At 37.4% G+C, this 17,170-nt stretch overlaps 3 protein-coding genes across 5 annotated transcripts in view; all 3 read left to right on the forward strand.

Moving 5' to 3' along the window:
• Positions 1–17,170, forward strand: part of LOC101743353 (TAR DNA-binding protein 43) — a 490,523-nt gene that overhangs the window by 447,534 nt on the left and 25,819 nt on the right. The window lies entirely within an intron of this gene.
• LOC101743635 (elongation factor 1-alpha 2) lies at positions 1,558–7,344 on the forward strand. Of its 3 annotated transcripts, none has more exons than XM_004924600.4 (11): positions 1,558–1,742; positions 3,316–3,532; positions 3,892–4,041; positions 4,127–4,346; positions 4,415–4,560; positions 4,637–4,769; positions 4,842–4,957; positions 5,031–5,120; positions 5,455–5,575; positions 5,735–5,901; positions 6,206–7,344. In XM_004924600.4, exons 2-11 carry the CDS (start codon positions 3,359–3,361, stop codon positions 6,275–6,277), a joined length of 1,389 nt encoding a protein of 462 aa, XP_004924657.1. In that variant the 5' UTR covers positions 1,558–1,742; positions 3,316–3,358; the 3' UTR covers positions 6,278–7,344. The 3 variants fall into 3 exon arrangements, with proteins under 3 accessions (XP_004924657.1, XP_037871911.1, XP_012544532.1); XM_038015983.2 differs by lacking the exon at positions 1,558–1,742 and adding an exon at positions 2,294–2,382; XM_012689078.4 differs by lacking the exon at positions 1,558–1,742 and adding an exon at positions 2,389–2,856.
• LOC101743496 (glutamine--fructose-6-phosphate aminotransferase [isomerizing] 1) lies at positions 8,543–15,871 on the forward strand. The gene has a single exon (XM_004924599.5). The coding sequence runs from the start codon at positions 10,602–10,604 to the stop codon at positions 12,624–12,626; it is 2,025 nt and encodes a 674-aa protein (XP_004924656.1). The 5' UTR covers positions 8,543–10,601; the 3' UTR covers positions 12,627–15,871.

Genomic DNA, 17,170 nt, shown 5'->3' on the forward strand with positions numbered 1-17,170 from the left:
TTCACCTAAGAAACTGTTACGTTGCACCTCTATCAAATTACATACTTCACCCCGACGATGAGGCAACGCACAGCGCCTTTGTCCTAAACATGTCATTTCGGATCGTCTCGACCCACTTTCGGTGCTTTTACTGGTCACCTTTCTCGTCGAACCCGTCGCTTGCGATGAAGGGTTCGGCAAGCAAATTAAACCTTAGACACGGCCCACTGAGTTTCTCACCGGATCTTCTCAATGGGTTGCGTTTTCGATCCGAAGCACTACTCTTGCAAGGGCTACTGTTAGCAAATTCACCAGGTTCGAGCTCTGTGACTCGTCCGGTTACGCTGACATTACCCCTCGAGGTAACCAGAAAATGTAGAAAAAAAGGTACTTTTAGGCCTTCCAAGCAACCGGGGGCCAGGGAAGAGATTACGCTCGCATATCCCGGCCCCTGTAGGTGGCGGCTTCCCCCGGTGAAGGTCACGGGGCGACCTGAGGGGTTCGAGGCCGCGCGGCGCGCTACCAGTACTACCACGCTGCCAAGGAGTATAAATGTGATAAAAGAGCAACCGGCTGGCGGTGTATCGCGTCCCGACCCGGCCCGCTTAATACGTTCGGCCTCCGTACCGAAACCGTACACCTGAAAACGCATTGGTCCTCGGGAGCACGGGCGACCTAAGGGGTGCTTGTGCATATACATCGTCAACGTAACCACGATCACTCTGACAAGAGTGGTCGACTAAGAAGAATTAATTTTTTATTTTGAACTTTAGTTTATGATGTATGGTGGACCCTCTTTTTATTACTATTCATAAAAAGCCTATTAATTAAATTAAAATTAATAAAAATAATTACAGATAAATTAGTATTTTACATTAAAGATTTATTTTTAACTAGTTTAATAAAATCAAAGAAATGTTTACAAGACTTTGCCTATTTAGAATACTGGTGGTAGGACCTTTTGTGAGTCCGCACGGGTAGGTACCACCGCCCTGCCTATTTCTGCCGTGAAGCAGTAATGCGTTTCGGTTTGAAGGGTGGGGCAACCGTTGTAACTATACTGAGACCTTAGAACTTATATCTCAAGGTGGGTGGCGCATTTACGTTGTAGATGTCTATGGGCTCCAGTAACCACTTAACACCAGGTGGGCTGTGAGCTCGTCCACAACCTAAGCAGTAAAAAAAAAAAATTTTTTAAAGATTGTATTAGTTATAGTTAAAATACGCATTGATTGATCTATAAATCTATACTTGAGGAACCCACTGAGTGTTTCTGAATCGAAGAAAATTGAGCCCCTTTCGTCCGTCCTCAGATAAGACGAAAGTTCTTTAAAAATTTTCTTTCTTTCTTTCTTTCTTTCTTTTTTTCTTTAAAATTCTTTAAAAAAACGGACTATAAACCTCCCAAATTAAACTTTAAGCCTATACGTTAATCCTTTGGCAATCTTAAACTTAAACACTGGCTATTTTGCTTAAAAACTATGGACAGTTTAAAAGTAAATCTATTATTTCCGTTGTCGTAAACAATTTCATTCCTTATTATACATTTTTTTTAAATCAACCGTTTACATTATATTTCGCTTTACATAAAAAAGACAGAGCTATTTATAGCTAACTGCAAAACATTTAATTTATCTGAAAAATTATGCTAAAACGTTCAATAAGTAGCTTTCTTGATTTTATTGATTCTATTTTACCACTAACTGAATAACGCGCATGCCCGGGGACCTGAGAAAATCTGGCTGCTGACTGAGGCTACACAGGTGAGCTTTATTTATTTATTATGTTTTTAGTAGTTTTTTTTGCTATAAGCCCGCTAATTGTAGTTTGTAATTAATATTTTTTTTAAAGTAAGTAACCGTTTATTAGAAAATGTTTGAAAAAAATGGTTGGCACACCGGTGTTTTATTTACACCAAGTTTGATTTTGTATTTGAGTACATAATATTTAATAAACGAAATACCTATTTTTTTAGTTGAGAAGGAATATTTTGAATATTAAATCAGTTTTACGCGAATTTTTTAAGATAGTAATTTCTATTTGTAGATTGCAACTAAGTACTGCTCTTTGTAACAGTTAAATTAAACTTTAAGCGGAAAAATCTTGACTTTCGTACGGACCAATGATAATTGTAACTGGGTTTTATCATACAAAATTGCGTACTCATACGTAATTAAATCTCCTTTCGGCATTTTACAGTAATATTGGACTCTTGCTCAATTCTCATTACAAGCACGTGGATACACGACCCATACATCACACATTGCACGACTTATAGTTTGTCTATGAATTTACTGTTGATTCCTATATTTAAATCGCTGCTCACAAACAACTCTGAGTTATGTTCTATACTTATTTTAGGACTAGTGCATTATCTTTACATCAAATGAGATGAAATCTAGAGTAAGTATTGTCGACTCGAATATACCTAATATTCTTGAGTTATATTCTGATTACCAAATAGAATTTTATGAATAGATATGAATAAAATTGTGTAACATTTTTCGTGGGTTCCATGTTTTCAAGAGAAGAAACCTCGTTCGGTGTTTAGATGTGTATCTACATATAAATATGTTCTTATCGCAATGACATGGAGGTGATTTAACCAGCGAACAAAGGTCGAAAATGTATTGAGTCAAGTAGGTTTGGCGTAATTGCGCGACAGGTCAAATGTAAGGAATCGTCTATATTTGGAAAGATAGGTCCGCTGTATCGATGTCCCGGACGGTTTACGCGCAGGCTCGGTACAGAACTCCTCCTCCCTACAGGCTAGAGAGCTGCGTCTGTGAAATTCAGTCGTGAACTTGATTTATTCGGTGCATCACCAGTGCAATATTGTGCTAATAAAACGCCTCCATTTTGAATTAAGGACATAGGGTAAGGCCTAGTGCCTAACAAGGTACATAACTACTATTTAAATATTAAAAGATCACAAAATACGTCACAGTATCTGCTGCCATCAGCAAGAACCATCAATTAATCACTCTTTATTTTAAGAAAGTTTTTAGCAAATATTGAGAGAATACAGAGATTATTTGCGCCACTTGAAAAATTTGCTTTTACGTAATGGCGCTCTTATACAAATATCTAGAAACACTTTCTGGTCTGGTCTTTGTATTTCTGGTCATTTGAAATAATAGGTAAAATGATTTCATCAAAATGTAATATTAAAATTTTGTAATAAATAATTTGAAAACGGGTGTTTCATTATTTGAGTAAAACCACCTTACCTGATAAGTACCTACAATTATTTTTTTTGTTTGTTTTAACAGCCTCTGTGCATTTTTATAGACATTGTCTAAAATAATTATTAAAACTCGTTCAATACGGTCGTAGGTTTAAACGGTTCACACATATTGCGCAACCTTGATCCACAAAGATGGGTAAAGAGAAGACTCATATCAACATCGTCGTCATCGGCCATGTGGACTCTGGAAAGTCCACTACTACCGGCCATCTCATCTACAAGTGCGGCGGCATTGATAAACGTACAATCGAGAAGTTTGAGAAAGAAGCTCAAGAGATGGGCAAGGGCTCCTTCAAGTATGCTTGGGTAAGCAATTTTTTTCGCAGTCTTTTTTTTATAATTGAAGATTAACTGATGGCCCGGAGGCCTTTCCAATTTCACCAGGACAGGTGGGCGAGCAAAGGCTCGGCCAGGAGGGGTGGGATTTGCTAACAGCTGCCCAAGCGCCTCCGAAGGAGACCTAACAGCTCAAAAGCAGTTGCTTCGCGAATGAATCTACTACTACTAGAAGATCCGGCGAGAAACTCAGCGGGCTGATGGATGGGTTAGGTCGCACGTCGAACTCTTTGTCGAGTTCTACGAGTACGGTTACCGGGGTAGTCTATTTTAGACAAGTACATTAAAGTATCAGATTCTGTTTTTATCTTAATTTTATTTCTCTATAGGTATTGGACAAGCTAAAGGCGGAACGCGAACGCGGTATCACCATTGACATAGCTCTCTGGAAGTTTGAAACCAGCAAATACTACGTCACCATTATTGATGCTCCCGGTCATAGAGATTTCATTAAGAACATGATCACGGGTACTTCCCAGGTTTGTTGATTTTCTCTGCATATCTTCTAGCTAAATGAAAGGTCGTTAACAAGGATGTTGAATTTATTATTATTACTATATTCAGGCTGATTGCGCAGTACTGATCGTGGCAGCCGGAACTGGCGAGTTCGAAGCCGGTATCAGTAAGAATGGACAGACTCGCGAACACGCCCTGCTTGCTTTCACTCTTGGCGTAAAACAACTTATTGTCGGCGTGAATAAAATGGACTCTACCGAACCGCCTTACCATGAGGCTCGCTATGAAGAGATTAAGAAAGAAGTGTCTTCTTACATTAAGAAAATTGGTAAAAAATATACTTGTATGAAATTTGTTGTTACACCAATTTTTACTTGATTGAGTATCCTCTTTAAGGTTACAATCCCGCTACTGTGGCGTTCGTACCGATATCTGGCTGGCACGGTGACAATATGCTGGAGCCTTCTGATAAGATGCCTTGGTTCAAGGGGTGGACCATCGATCGCAAGGACGGCAAAGTCGAGGGAAAATGTCTCATCGAGGTTCGTTTTCATTTCAAATCACCAAATAATGTATACATTTCTTTCTTTATTTGAGTATATTTATACTTTTTCGTAGGCGCTCGATGCGATACAGCCTCCGTCACGGCCGACTGAGAAGCCCCTTCGCTTGCCTCTTCAGGACGTGTACAAGATAGGAGGAATCGGAACGGTGCCAGTTGGACGAGTGGAGACAGGAATTCTCAAGCCTGGTATGTTGGTCCCCATCTCTGAATTGGATACAAACAAGACACGGATAATTGCATTTTGTATCTCTTAAACAGGTATGGTTGTGGTATTTGCTCCGGCAGCTATTACCACCGAAGTTAAGTCTGTTGAGATGCACCACGAGGCACTGCAAGAGGCGATGCCCGGCGATAACGTCGGCTTCAACGTCAAGGTACACTATTAAAGATACGAATAATTTTATTTGAGAATTTTCACTAAAGAACTATACTAACACTTTTTAACAGAACGTATCGGTGAAAGAACTGCGTCGCGGCTACGTTGCTGGCGATTCTAAGAACGCACCACCCAAAGGCGCTTCCGACTTCACTGCTCAGGTAGGAGGGACAGCGAGACAGATTTAAATTGAAAAGAGAAATTATATTATTATTATAATTGTGTATATAAAATAAAAGGTAGCTTTGAAAATTGCATTTTTATAATTAAAGGAAGCCTACGTTATTCAGCCATTCTTTGAATTGAGCTTGGCAACATTTCTTTCATAATTACGACCTTTCAGGGATATATAAAACCTTCACTACCTGACGTTGGCAACATTGTACTTTAATATAAGTAACAAAAGCCAAAAAAATTAAGCCCAACGAGCAGTAACTAGATTAGCGTTTTTTAACATAGATTTTTGTTTTAAAAGGCAAAATTAATTTCTATTAGGTGATTGTGCTCAACCACCCGGGACAAATCAGCAACGGGTATACTCCGGTGCTTGATTGTCACACCGCTCATATCGCCTGCAAGTTCGCCGAGATCAAGGAGAAGTGCGACCGCCGTACCGGTACTAAATTAAACAATTCACAGCTTTTACTATCAACCTATATACAAATTGATATCAGAGTTTTGGCGAATAAACCAGAACCTATTTAAATACGAGATATCAATACGAATTTGCAGCTGTTTACGCAGAATCAATGCTAGTTTAATTTACTTTAATCAGGAAAAACAACCGAAGTGGATCCAAAGTCGATCAAGTCTGGAGACGCAGCCATCGTGACTCTGGTGCCAACAAAGCCCCTGTGTGTCGAATCCTTCCAGGAGTTCCCTCCGCTCGGTCGGTTTGCTGTGCGCGACATGCGTCAGACTGTCGCCGTGGGTGTCATCAAGGTATACCTATTCACATTTCACTTAACACTTAACCTCTAAGGGCCTGTGCACACCACGCTTTTTAAACGAGCCGTCGACGCGCGTCGACTGCGCGCTTTTATCGTACAGAGTGATTTGTTGTCGTTTGTAACGATACAAGAGCGTATTTGAATGTATACAGGTGTGAAAAGGTCTACAGGCTGCGTTTGACTTGCGGACGTATCGCATCTGTATCGCTACAAACGCGCGTCGACAGCGCGTTTAAAAAACGTGGTGTGCACAGGCCTTAAATTACCAGTGTTCACTTTAAAACTTTTTTTTCTAGAGTGTGACATTCAAAGAAGTGACTACTGGTAAAATTACCAAAGCCGCCGAGAAGGCCCAGAAGAAAAAATAACTATGGGGCACATTAAAAAATATCTTGCAGCCAGTAACCATCGTCTGCGGAGCTGCAACGTTTTCCTTCTTCAATTTCCCTTTTGTCATCGTGTTTCCCCTGCGACTATGTCGGGAACGTTTTCTGCGCACACTAGAGAACGTTATTGGGCACAGGGCGCCGTACCACGAACAGCCCCCTGAGGCTGGTTATATGGCGCAACAGGTGACCCCGCCGAGCCCCTCGACATCGCTGCCCCCTAATCGTGCGCAATTCCCCGTAGTAGTATCTCCTCTACATCGGAGCTTCTTCACTGGTGACACGCTCGTCATATACTTATGCATTTATCGTAGTATGATACTTTTTAATTTAGTTCAATTAAGTTACTCTTACGCTTTAAGTTTATGTGTTTGTGATTACTTTAGTCTTAAGATATTCGCCAAGTTTGAGTTCCCGTATCTTGAAGCTCGTCACGTTTTATTTTTTCATCGTAAAGAGTTTAGGAGGAAAGGCAATGGAGTGGTTGTTGAATTTTTAAACCGTTTCTACACATAGATAGATTTGAAGTTGATAACAAATTTTGTTCGTGATTAAATTTACAGTTCATTTACTACAATGACAATTATTTTGGAAAGCAGTTTAACAAAGCATCTTCATATTTTTCAAACATTTTAACATGGTAATTGAACTAACATCCGTTTCAAGATTGAACGATACATTTTCGGTAAGTTAATTACGCTAGAATGAGGTTAAAGTGCGTTGACATCTTGTATTATAAAGGAGTTGGTTGTAAATCAACTATTTGTAGTTAGCAGAAAGAGTAAAGCGTTAAAAACGTTTTGAATTAGAGTTTTGAAAAATGTTTGTAAGATGGTAAACAATTTTGGTTCCTAATAATAGGATTTTCTCTGTAAAATTTTTGTTTAAAGGTTTAAATATTCAATGTGAATCAGTCCATTTTTTTGTTGTGAATTTTAATACCTACGTAATTATATTTGAGATATCTCGTTGTACATGTAACTTTGTAATTATTCCAATAATTTACACTTTAATCCTGATAAACCAATAAAGAAGCTACTGGTACTGTGTCCTGATGTTTATTCCACGAACCCTCTATATTTCGTGAGTTTGTTAAGGTGTAGTTTGCTTAATGCCTAGGTTTAAATCCCGATCAAAAGTAAGCCCTATTGGTATGTACCTGCTGCCTATAATAAATTTAATGAAGACAGTTTTCAAAGCGGAGGGGGTAGACTCTTAGTTGACCACATTAGAAAATAATATTAATTGTTAAGGTTGTGAATTTTCAATTATCTTCCGGCTTCTGATCTCATCTCTTCTGGATTCAAAGATCTTCTGGCAAATAATACACAAAATGTCTGCCTTGTGTAGATGTGGTACTTCAATAATAATGCAGTTCTTCGTTTATTATTTCTTCGATTACCAGGCTGTTAATAAAAATTACTCTGTATATTAAAAAATAAAAGACCTCTATCGTGACGTAGGTACACTACTACCACTTCGATAAAAAAAGCACGACACGAGAATCCTCACATCATGGCCGCCGGAAACTACATAGCCGATCCTGCGGATCAAATGGTAAGCAGTCGACGTCGCCAAAAAAACACGTTATTTCGGATCCTGCCGATCCATTAACGGTGCTTTTAGGTAGGTACCCCAAGCACTACCGGCTAAGGCGAGACTTTCGGCGCGCACCGCGGTACCGTAAGCTTCGTGTAGTCAGTGTGGTGGAGCTCGATGGGGTTTAGTCGGCAGTCGTTCTGCGGGGCAAGTGCTTCGCGCGCCTTTTTCAAGGCATAGTCTCCTGTGAGAAATTGGGGTAGGTGAAGGACCTCGGCCCTTCTCTTCTCCCTTTATTCCTCTCAGGAGGCGCCGGAGTCCGACATAACCCGGTCCGTTACCCCCCTCGATCGGTTATCCGTAAATGGATTCCCCAGGTACCCCAAGCACTGGTCATTGTTCTCGTCGAACCCGTCGCTTGCAACGAAGGACTCGGCGAATAAATTAACCCACAGACACAGCCCACTGAGTTTCTCACCGGATCTTCTCAGTGGGTCGCGTTTCCGATCCGGCGGTAGATTCTGAGAAGCACGGCTCTTGCTAGGGTTCGTGCTACCGACACCTACTAGTTAAGGCTACGCTGATATGGTCTCTCTAGACCAGGGGTCGGCAACCTGTTTGTCCTTAAGGGTGCATACTAACTTTGAAAATCACCGAGGGCGCATATTTTACAGATAATCAACAGGCATTAAAAAAAACAGATTTTTTTATAACTTTATTTTGGTGTAATACATAACGATACATATAATTCAGTGTGAAACTTGGGTGTCCATATTTTCAGCTAATTTCCTATAATTGGGGATATATTTAGAGTTCCCGGTCCTTGAACAATTATCTAAATGTGAGTCATTAAGCTTTGTTCGGTATTGAAAGAAAATAATTATTATTATAGTGTATTGTAGTTGTCTTAGCGCTGGTGGACAATTATTTGTGTATTTATTATTATATAATTACAATGTACACTAACAATTAAGCTACCTACTATAGTTGTAGTGCCTCTTGTTTCTCTTCCACAATTGTTCGTGTTATCGGCTGGTAGAAGCTGCACCGCATCAATATCTAAGCCACAGAGTAAACTAATTTGATAGCTACGTAGAGACATTCGTCATTAAATATTTTCTAATTAAACGAATTTATGAAAAATGTATTAGAAGAATGAAAGCTATACTAAACAGTTCTGCACTAACTAAATGGTTGGCGCGTATATTGCGTGCGCCCGACAAAGTGTGAATCGATTAGCGCATTTGTGTGAACAATTAAGTAAATAAAACCAATAGTAAAAAAAATGCCATAAAAATTACCTACTTAATGTACTGTACACATGACCACGTCAAACCAGGCTATAAAAGTAGCACTACCTGCTACTTCGTGTTATGGTTTACCCACTGAAGTATATGGGCTCTATTAATAAACATGATAACAGATCATCATATTACTATAAGAGTATATATTTTACACGTTTAACATGAAATTAAATGCTCATCTCGACATTAGTGAAAAAAATCTTCACAGTAGTCTGGGTTGACAGCAGTGGAAGTGCCACAATAGATCTAATCTGTTTCAGGTAATATATTATTATTGTTTAAATTTTACTAAGTAGGTACCATAATAAGATAAAAGCATATTATTGTTAATACATATAAATAGAAATTTTTATTTCTTAACTTTATTAACTTCTGACAAAATATTTTATATTTACTTCAATTTATGACTTCATATATTGCATTCGTGGTGCAGGTGATAGCAACGGCGGATCCAGGGGGGGTCATGGGGGTCATGACCCCCCCCCAGAGCTAGTTCCAGGACTTGAACTAACTTGGACTAATTGAAGAACATCATGATTTATTTATTATCTATTGTTATCAAAATTAAATTATAAGTTCTTAACTTGCCCACGATTATGTGACACCCTCCTGGCGCCAAAGCTGGATCCGCCCTTGTATATTAGGTGTATTATTTATGGGCCGCAACATAGTTTGTGATTTACTTCTACGCGAAATAACTGAAAAATAGATTCTTTATGTACCTACATAGTTAATTATCTGTGTCTAGTTAGGTAGAATGATGGTTGGGGACTTTTTTGCGGGAACGCCAGGAGTGGTGTTGTGTGATTTCTTTTATTTTGTCTAATTAGTGTTTCTTCAGGTTTAAATGTGTAATAACGGTGGTTTATTAACTATTTAGTATCTGTGAAAGTGCACAAATGTAGGAAAATGAAACAAAGCCGCTGAACGTAACTTCTCGGGATCTTCCAAAAAGTCTCAGTAAATACTACTATACTTCATCCCATATCATCTCATCTCATTTCATTTAATTCGTTTTCATTTCATTTTATGCCATATTTCATAATAATCAACTTCATTTCATTTCATAATATCATTTTTCATATAAAAAAGTTCTCATTTAAATTAAATTAAGACTTGACCTAAAGGTCTTAGTTACCAGGTCATAAAATCCCTTAAAAAAATGATAGTTGACAACTGGCTGTTGTCAGTTGATTTGAGTTGATTTGACAGTGAAACACATTTGACGTTTATCAATTCATCTCTGGATTTTGGAAGTGGTTCGGTTTTACCGCTGATATTTAATTTTACGTTAAACAGGCTTGATAACGAAACGCGATGACGTGTGAATGGCCGTAAGTGAAAGTAAATTTTAGTGGTAGGAGCAATACGCGTAGGCCTTCAATATTAGTTCTGTATTTGTGTAGTTGCAGTCTGTCGCGCTCAGTGGTCACGTTCACTCGGATCCCTCAGTTTTATTTACGATGTGTGGAATATTTGCGTACATTAACCATTTAACACCTAAGACCCGGCGTGAAATTTTAGAACTACTTGTCAATGGACTTAAACGTTTAGAATACCGCGGTTATGATTCAGCCGGTGTAGCTGTGGATTCCGCGGATCAGAAAGACATAGCTGTTGTTAAGCGAAGCGGTAAGGTAGCCGCATTAGAAGAATTGCTGCAGGAACGTAGTATTGAACTATCAGTTGAAGAATGTGTGGACTCTCATTGTGGAATAGCTCACACTCGTTGGGCAACTCATGGGGAACCAAGTGCTGTTAATTCTCATCCACAACGGTCTGGCGAGGACAATGCTTTTGTTGTTATTCATAACGGTATCATTACAAACTACAAGGAAGTCAAGACTTTTCTTGAGAACAAAGGCTACATATTTGAATCACAAACAGATACTGAAGCAATTGCTAAGCTGATTCATCATATTTATAATCAGCACAAAGAAAGCAGCTTCCAAGAATTAGTTGAACAGGTAATTCAACAACTTGAAGGAGCTTTTGCTTTATGTTTTAAGTCACGCTACTTTCCTAATGAGTGTGTTGCGACCCGCCGTGGAAGTCCCTTGCTTGTTGGAATTAAGACACCTCGTAGGTTGTCCAGTAACCATGTTCCAATTATGTACACCAACAATAAAGCTACTAGAGGTGTAGTGCCTCCTGTTCCTAGAGTCAATAGTCATGCTCACTTTGAGCCAGAGGAAGAAAGAGATGTTGAATATTTCTTTGCTTCTGATGCATCTGCTGTTATTGAACATACAAATAGAGTACTTTACTTTGAAGATGATGATGTCGCTCATATCAAGGATGGTGTCCTTAGTATTCACCGAATGTCCGGTAGCAGCAATGATCCCCATGAAAGAGAAATTTTTACTTTGAAGTTGGAACTTCAACAGATTATGAAGGGAAATTATGAATATTTCATGCAAAAAGAAATATTTGAACAGCCAGAGTCCATTGTAAATACAATGAGGGGCAGATTAAACTTTGCAAATGGTACTGTTACTTTAGGAGGTATTAAAGATTATATTCCTGAAATTAAGCGCTGTCGAAGACTTATGTTAATAGGATGTGGTACAAGTTACCACAGTGCTGTAGCTACCCGACAGCTTTTGGAAGAATTAACGGAGCTACCAGTTATGGTGGAGTTAGCTTCTGATTTTCTAGATAGAAACACCCCTGTTTTCAGAGATGATGTATGTTTCTTTATCTCTCAGTCTGGTGAAACTGCAGACACACTTATGGCTCTCCGATACTGTAAACGCCATGGTGCCCTTATTGTTGGAATAACAAATACTGTTGGAAGTTCAATATGCCGTGAATCACATTGTGGTGTTCATATCAATGCTGGTCCTGAGATTGGTGTTGCTTCTACTAAGGCATACACTTCTCAGTTTGTTTCATTGGTCATGTTTGCTTTAGTGATCAGTGAAGATAGAATTTCACTACAAAAAAGACGTGCTGACATTATAGAAGGTTTACATGAGTTGGATTCAAAAATTCGCCAGGTTCTTGCCTTAGATGAAGAAGTCAAAGCTTTGGCACAAGATCTTTACCGACAAAGATCACTCTTAATAATGGGCCGAGGTTACAACTTTGCTACATGCCTAGAAGGTGCACTCAAAGTTAAAGAACTAACCTACATGCACAGCGAAGGAATTATGGCAGGTGAATTGAAACATGGGCCTCTAGCACTCATAGATGATTCAATGCCTGTTATGATGATAGTGATGCGTGACCCAGTTTACATAAAATGCATGAATGCTCTACAACAAGTAACAGCACGTCAAGGTCGTCCAATAGTAGTCTGTGAGGAGGGTGACACAGAAACAATGGCACTCGCATCACAAAGTCTCCAAGTGCCTAAAACAGTTGATTGTTTACAAGGTGTCCTAACAGTTATTCCTATGCAGCTTCTGGCCTACCACATTGCTGTTTTGCGTGATTGCAATGTTGACTGCCCGCGCAATCTCGCAAAATCCGTTACAGTGGAATAAGGTTATTATATCTTTGTAGATAAACTTATACTCAGTGGTGTACATTGAGAAAGGCCTATGTCCAGCAGTGGATAACTGTGGACTGATGATAATCAAAGTTATACTCATTAGTATAAACTTAAAATTTGAAAATACCAAACTTTCAATGATAATTTGTATGAAAAGGTACATGGTTTGTACACACATGTTTTCAATATTGAGTTAAATATTCAAAATTCAAACAATTCAGTCTTAGTTTATTAATTTTCATTCAGAAATGCAATAAGCAGAACTGTTAACTTTTGATTAAACGTTTTAGTACCTTTCCTATTACTTTTAACTTTAGGGAACCATTTAGTGTATTTTCAGGAATGAGTCCCAAACTACATTTATTTCTTAACCTTTAAAGAAACATTCCTAATGATAATTTTTATACTTCTTCTTTAACATTCCGTGAATTGTGAATTCAACGCAAATTTGTTGCTATCAAGGCCATATTCCCTTTATTTTTGTGATGTTATGCGGCCCCGCCCATTCACTTAGTGTTCAAACATAAATAAAGAATGAAACAAATATTAGAGTAATTTCAAAAACGGGAATTAATTTAGCAATTTTATTTGGTGCAGTCTATATTTTTCTTAAATTTTACTGTTAACCTTATAATGACAAAGTACTAAGTTAAATCATATATTAACAATAAAATGTTCTTCAAATACCTATTAATTATTTAAGTAATCGAATAAATATATTAGTAACAACCTTAAGAAATCAGAATTAATAGGGCCTAGTTCATTAGTACTTTCTGTTATCGTTGATACCTACGTCGATATCGTAATTGAACACAAATTAAAAAAATAACCTTGTTTAAAATCACCGACCGATCTGATAAGTAATTTGCGGAAAACGTTTATCTATATCAGCTTGTTTATGGCAATAACTTAAAAATGAAATCTTCGCAGAAATCACTTTTATTAATGTAATCTAAAAGCAGATTAGTTACATGAAAAAAAAATTACCTGACATCACAGTATGTAAAGAGATTCGATAAATATAACTGATTGAAATTTGAAAGATTATATATTTTTAGATTTTTATAAAAAATTGAAGTGTTTGTTGTGTAAATAATTATTGTGGAATTTTATTACTTAATACTTAAAATTAATGCTCTTTAATATGAATATTAATTCGTATGCTCAGTATGTAAATTCAAGCGGCAGAACATTAAATATAACTTAATTTCAAAGTAGTATAACTGCATATTGCGTTATCACATTGGGCAACGACAGGCTGGGTCATTAAAGAAATTTTTATTCAAGTCTAATATCGTGATGTCTGTTTAAAATCTGAATAATTTTGTACATAGCGCCGCCAATTATTTTGAATAATCAAGTTCATGCGTTAAGGTAGTAATTTTTGTGTAAATGTGTAATAGAAAAACCAAAGAGTCATGAATTCATGATTCACAAAACAATAAAATGTCACATATGAGTCGTCTATTATCAAAGGTGGCAATCTGTGCATTTGGACAAAAAAATGTTATTGATATGTCAATACAGATTGATTTGAATATAATCGTCTCCTTCAAAGAATACGGTTCAAAACCTGCATTAAATAAAGGTTAATACTTAACCTGTTATTTATCTAAGATGTCGTTCAGAAGAGTTTTGTGACTGCCAATGGAATACAAAGTCAATAATTCGTTTTTCTGATTTACCAATAATTGTCCAAAAGTCACATTGCCGGCTTTGATAATAGTCGACTCATATATAGAATATTGAATAATCTTAGCTGTAAAATTTCATCATGGAGTAAATAAAATTTAAACTTTTACCGAGCGATCAGCCATTGAAGTGTCCAGTGCAGCTTATTGTTAGGTTAAAGATAAGGGCTAAATTTAATTAGCAAAACGATTTAGATTTTAGCGTTGGATCTTAGTGTTACCGATTATCGTTGTTACAGGCTGTTGAGAAAAAAATTACAAATTTTATTTTTAAATTTCGAAATCTCGCAATTTTCTTTTAACGTAAATGTAACGTACCTATCTTAAGTTTGGGTTTAATCAAAGTTTTATTATTGGTTTTAAGGAATCTTGTGAACCGGCGTGGGCAGGTATCACCCTGCCTATTTCTGCCCTGAAGCAGAGTAATGCGTATCGATTTGAAGGGTGGGGCAGCCTTTGTACTGTAAAAAATTCGAACTCATGTCTCAAGGTGGGTGGCGGTATTTACGTCGCTGATGTCTATGGGCTCGGGGATCACATAACACCAGGTGGGTCGTAAAAGCATCCACCCATCTAAACTTAAAAAACCAAGACCATATTTTTTATAAGTTTTTTTTTTTTTTAAATAACCTATTAAAGTTTGTGAACAGCTAATTAAATCCTATGTCAAAATATTGATTAAATTGTTGGATCTTTCCTCAACCCTATTGTTATTATACATACTGTTTTTGCGAATTTTATTTCGTGCTTTGCACAAATATAAGTTTTTACATTTCAATGCTGTGCTTTTTTAATAATTTGTACTTTAATTTGCACAAGTCGTATAAATATAAGTTTTTACATTTCAATGCTGTGCTTTTTTAATAATTTGTACTTTAATTTTAAGAACTACATATATGATTTAAGAGATTTAAACATTGATATACCTACTTAAAAATCCAAGACGATTGGATTGTTAATATAATGAGCCAATATTCTAAATCTAAGCTAGCTTGAGCTAATCACTAGTCAAAATTTTTGTTTGTGAAGATTAGGTTGGGACCTATAAATCTGTCTGCAAATTTGAGTACCAAAACTAAAAAATGCTTCAACAATATCCACTATTCCAGAATTTGCGTTAATATCAATATCCACTATTCCAGAATTTGCGTTCAAATAAGTTTATTTTATAACGTACGTATTCCTTACGGAAACATGTTTACAAGATACACGGTGAACACATATTATTATGACTAAATTTGCAAGCAGACTAAAATGGTGCAATATATCACAAGTTGGTGAAAAAAAAAGAACCTGTCGAAATAAAAAAAAATTGGAAAAGATTGTGATAATTCAGACACTAAATCATTTGTTGGAATACTCTACGCAGTACATTAAAATATGTTAAAGATGTTATATGCATATGTTAATGAATATGTTACAATATATTAGATGACGCAATTTAAAAGGATCTGTAAAACAGAAGTGTTGCATTAGACCTTAATATTATATGTTATTTTTTCATATTCTATACATTTTAAAATATAATACAAAGCTTCTATTAAAATCGCGTTTTCCTAATCTACCATACCCTACTCGACGACGACTCGACTAAGTCGACGCCACTTCTCAAGGATGATGGCATTTATGCGTGGTGATTTCCGGTGCTGTAGGCATAGTCTAGGTAAATTGAATACCGCTTTAATCTATGAAGATTGCGCTCCCGGTATGCCAACTCCCATCTTGACTTAAGAGGTCAAAGTCGGGTTAAGTTGACTGCATTAACTTCATTTCGATAAAGCGGCACGACACGAGAACCCTCTCATCGTGGCCGCCGGTAACTACATTCCCGATCCTGCGGACAGAATGGAAAGCAGCCGACGTCGCCCAAAACACGTCATCTCGGATCCTCCCGATCCACTAACGGTGCTTCTAGTCGCATATTTAAACCCTGTATCTATTCCACGTCCACTTTAACGCTACTTATTTATGTCTTTTATTTATTTATTTTTTATTGCTTAGATGGGTGGACGAGCTCACAGCCCACCTGGTGTTGAGTGGTTACTGGAGCTCATAGACATCTACAACGCTTAGTATAGTTACAACGGCTACCCCACCCTTCGAACCGAAATTCATTACTGCTTCACGGCAGAAATAGGCGGGGTGGTGGTACCTGCCCGTGCGGACTCAAAAGAGGTCCTACCACCAGTAAAATCATCCTGCCTCACACCATGGTAGCCTATTACTATTGATTTTCCGGCATCGGCACTACTTTAAATTTCCTCTGATGTACCCAGCATTTTAGTTAAATATCCACTTAACTAAAGTAATTTAATAATTTGGTTCACTCTTCACACGATTGTCTATGCTTTGCCTTTGTCCAATCTCAGTGCATGTAGAGTTAGAAGGGTTCATAACGATAGGAACTACAAACGAATCCTAAGTGTAAGCTCACATCCACGATGACCAACCAGGCGGTTAATGCAGAGATATGATTGTCAAACTCGTGCACATTATCGGTATATCCTGATAGGTAAATATAAATAATATAAATGTAATAATCGCGCGTTAATAAAAAAAATCTGGTTGACCGTGTGACCTTTGGCCAGATAAAACTGGTTCGGTTACCACAAAGGACTTATTTGAATCTTATGCAAATATTTTGTATTCCAAACAGTACCTACTTACATAATACCACAGCTTTAAAATCCCCAAAATCTGATGGACATTGGTAGTCCTTCGAAAAGTTACATTTAGATTTGCGTTTTCCGAGGATGTAATTTTATTTTTTTGATTTCTAGGAGGGGTTAGTATCAGCTTAAGTTCAAGTTTTTATTTTTATTGCTTTGGTAGGTGGACGAGCTCA

This window comes from Bombyx mori, chromosome 15, assembly GCF_030269925.1.
Source record: "Bombyx mori chromosome 15, ASM3026992v2".
In the NCBI taxonomy this organism is placed as follows: domain Eukaryota; kingdom Metazoa; phylum Arthropoda; class Insecta; order Lepidoptera; family Bombycidae; genus Bombyx; species Bombyx mori.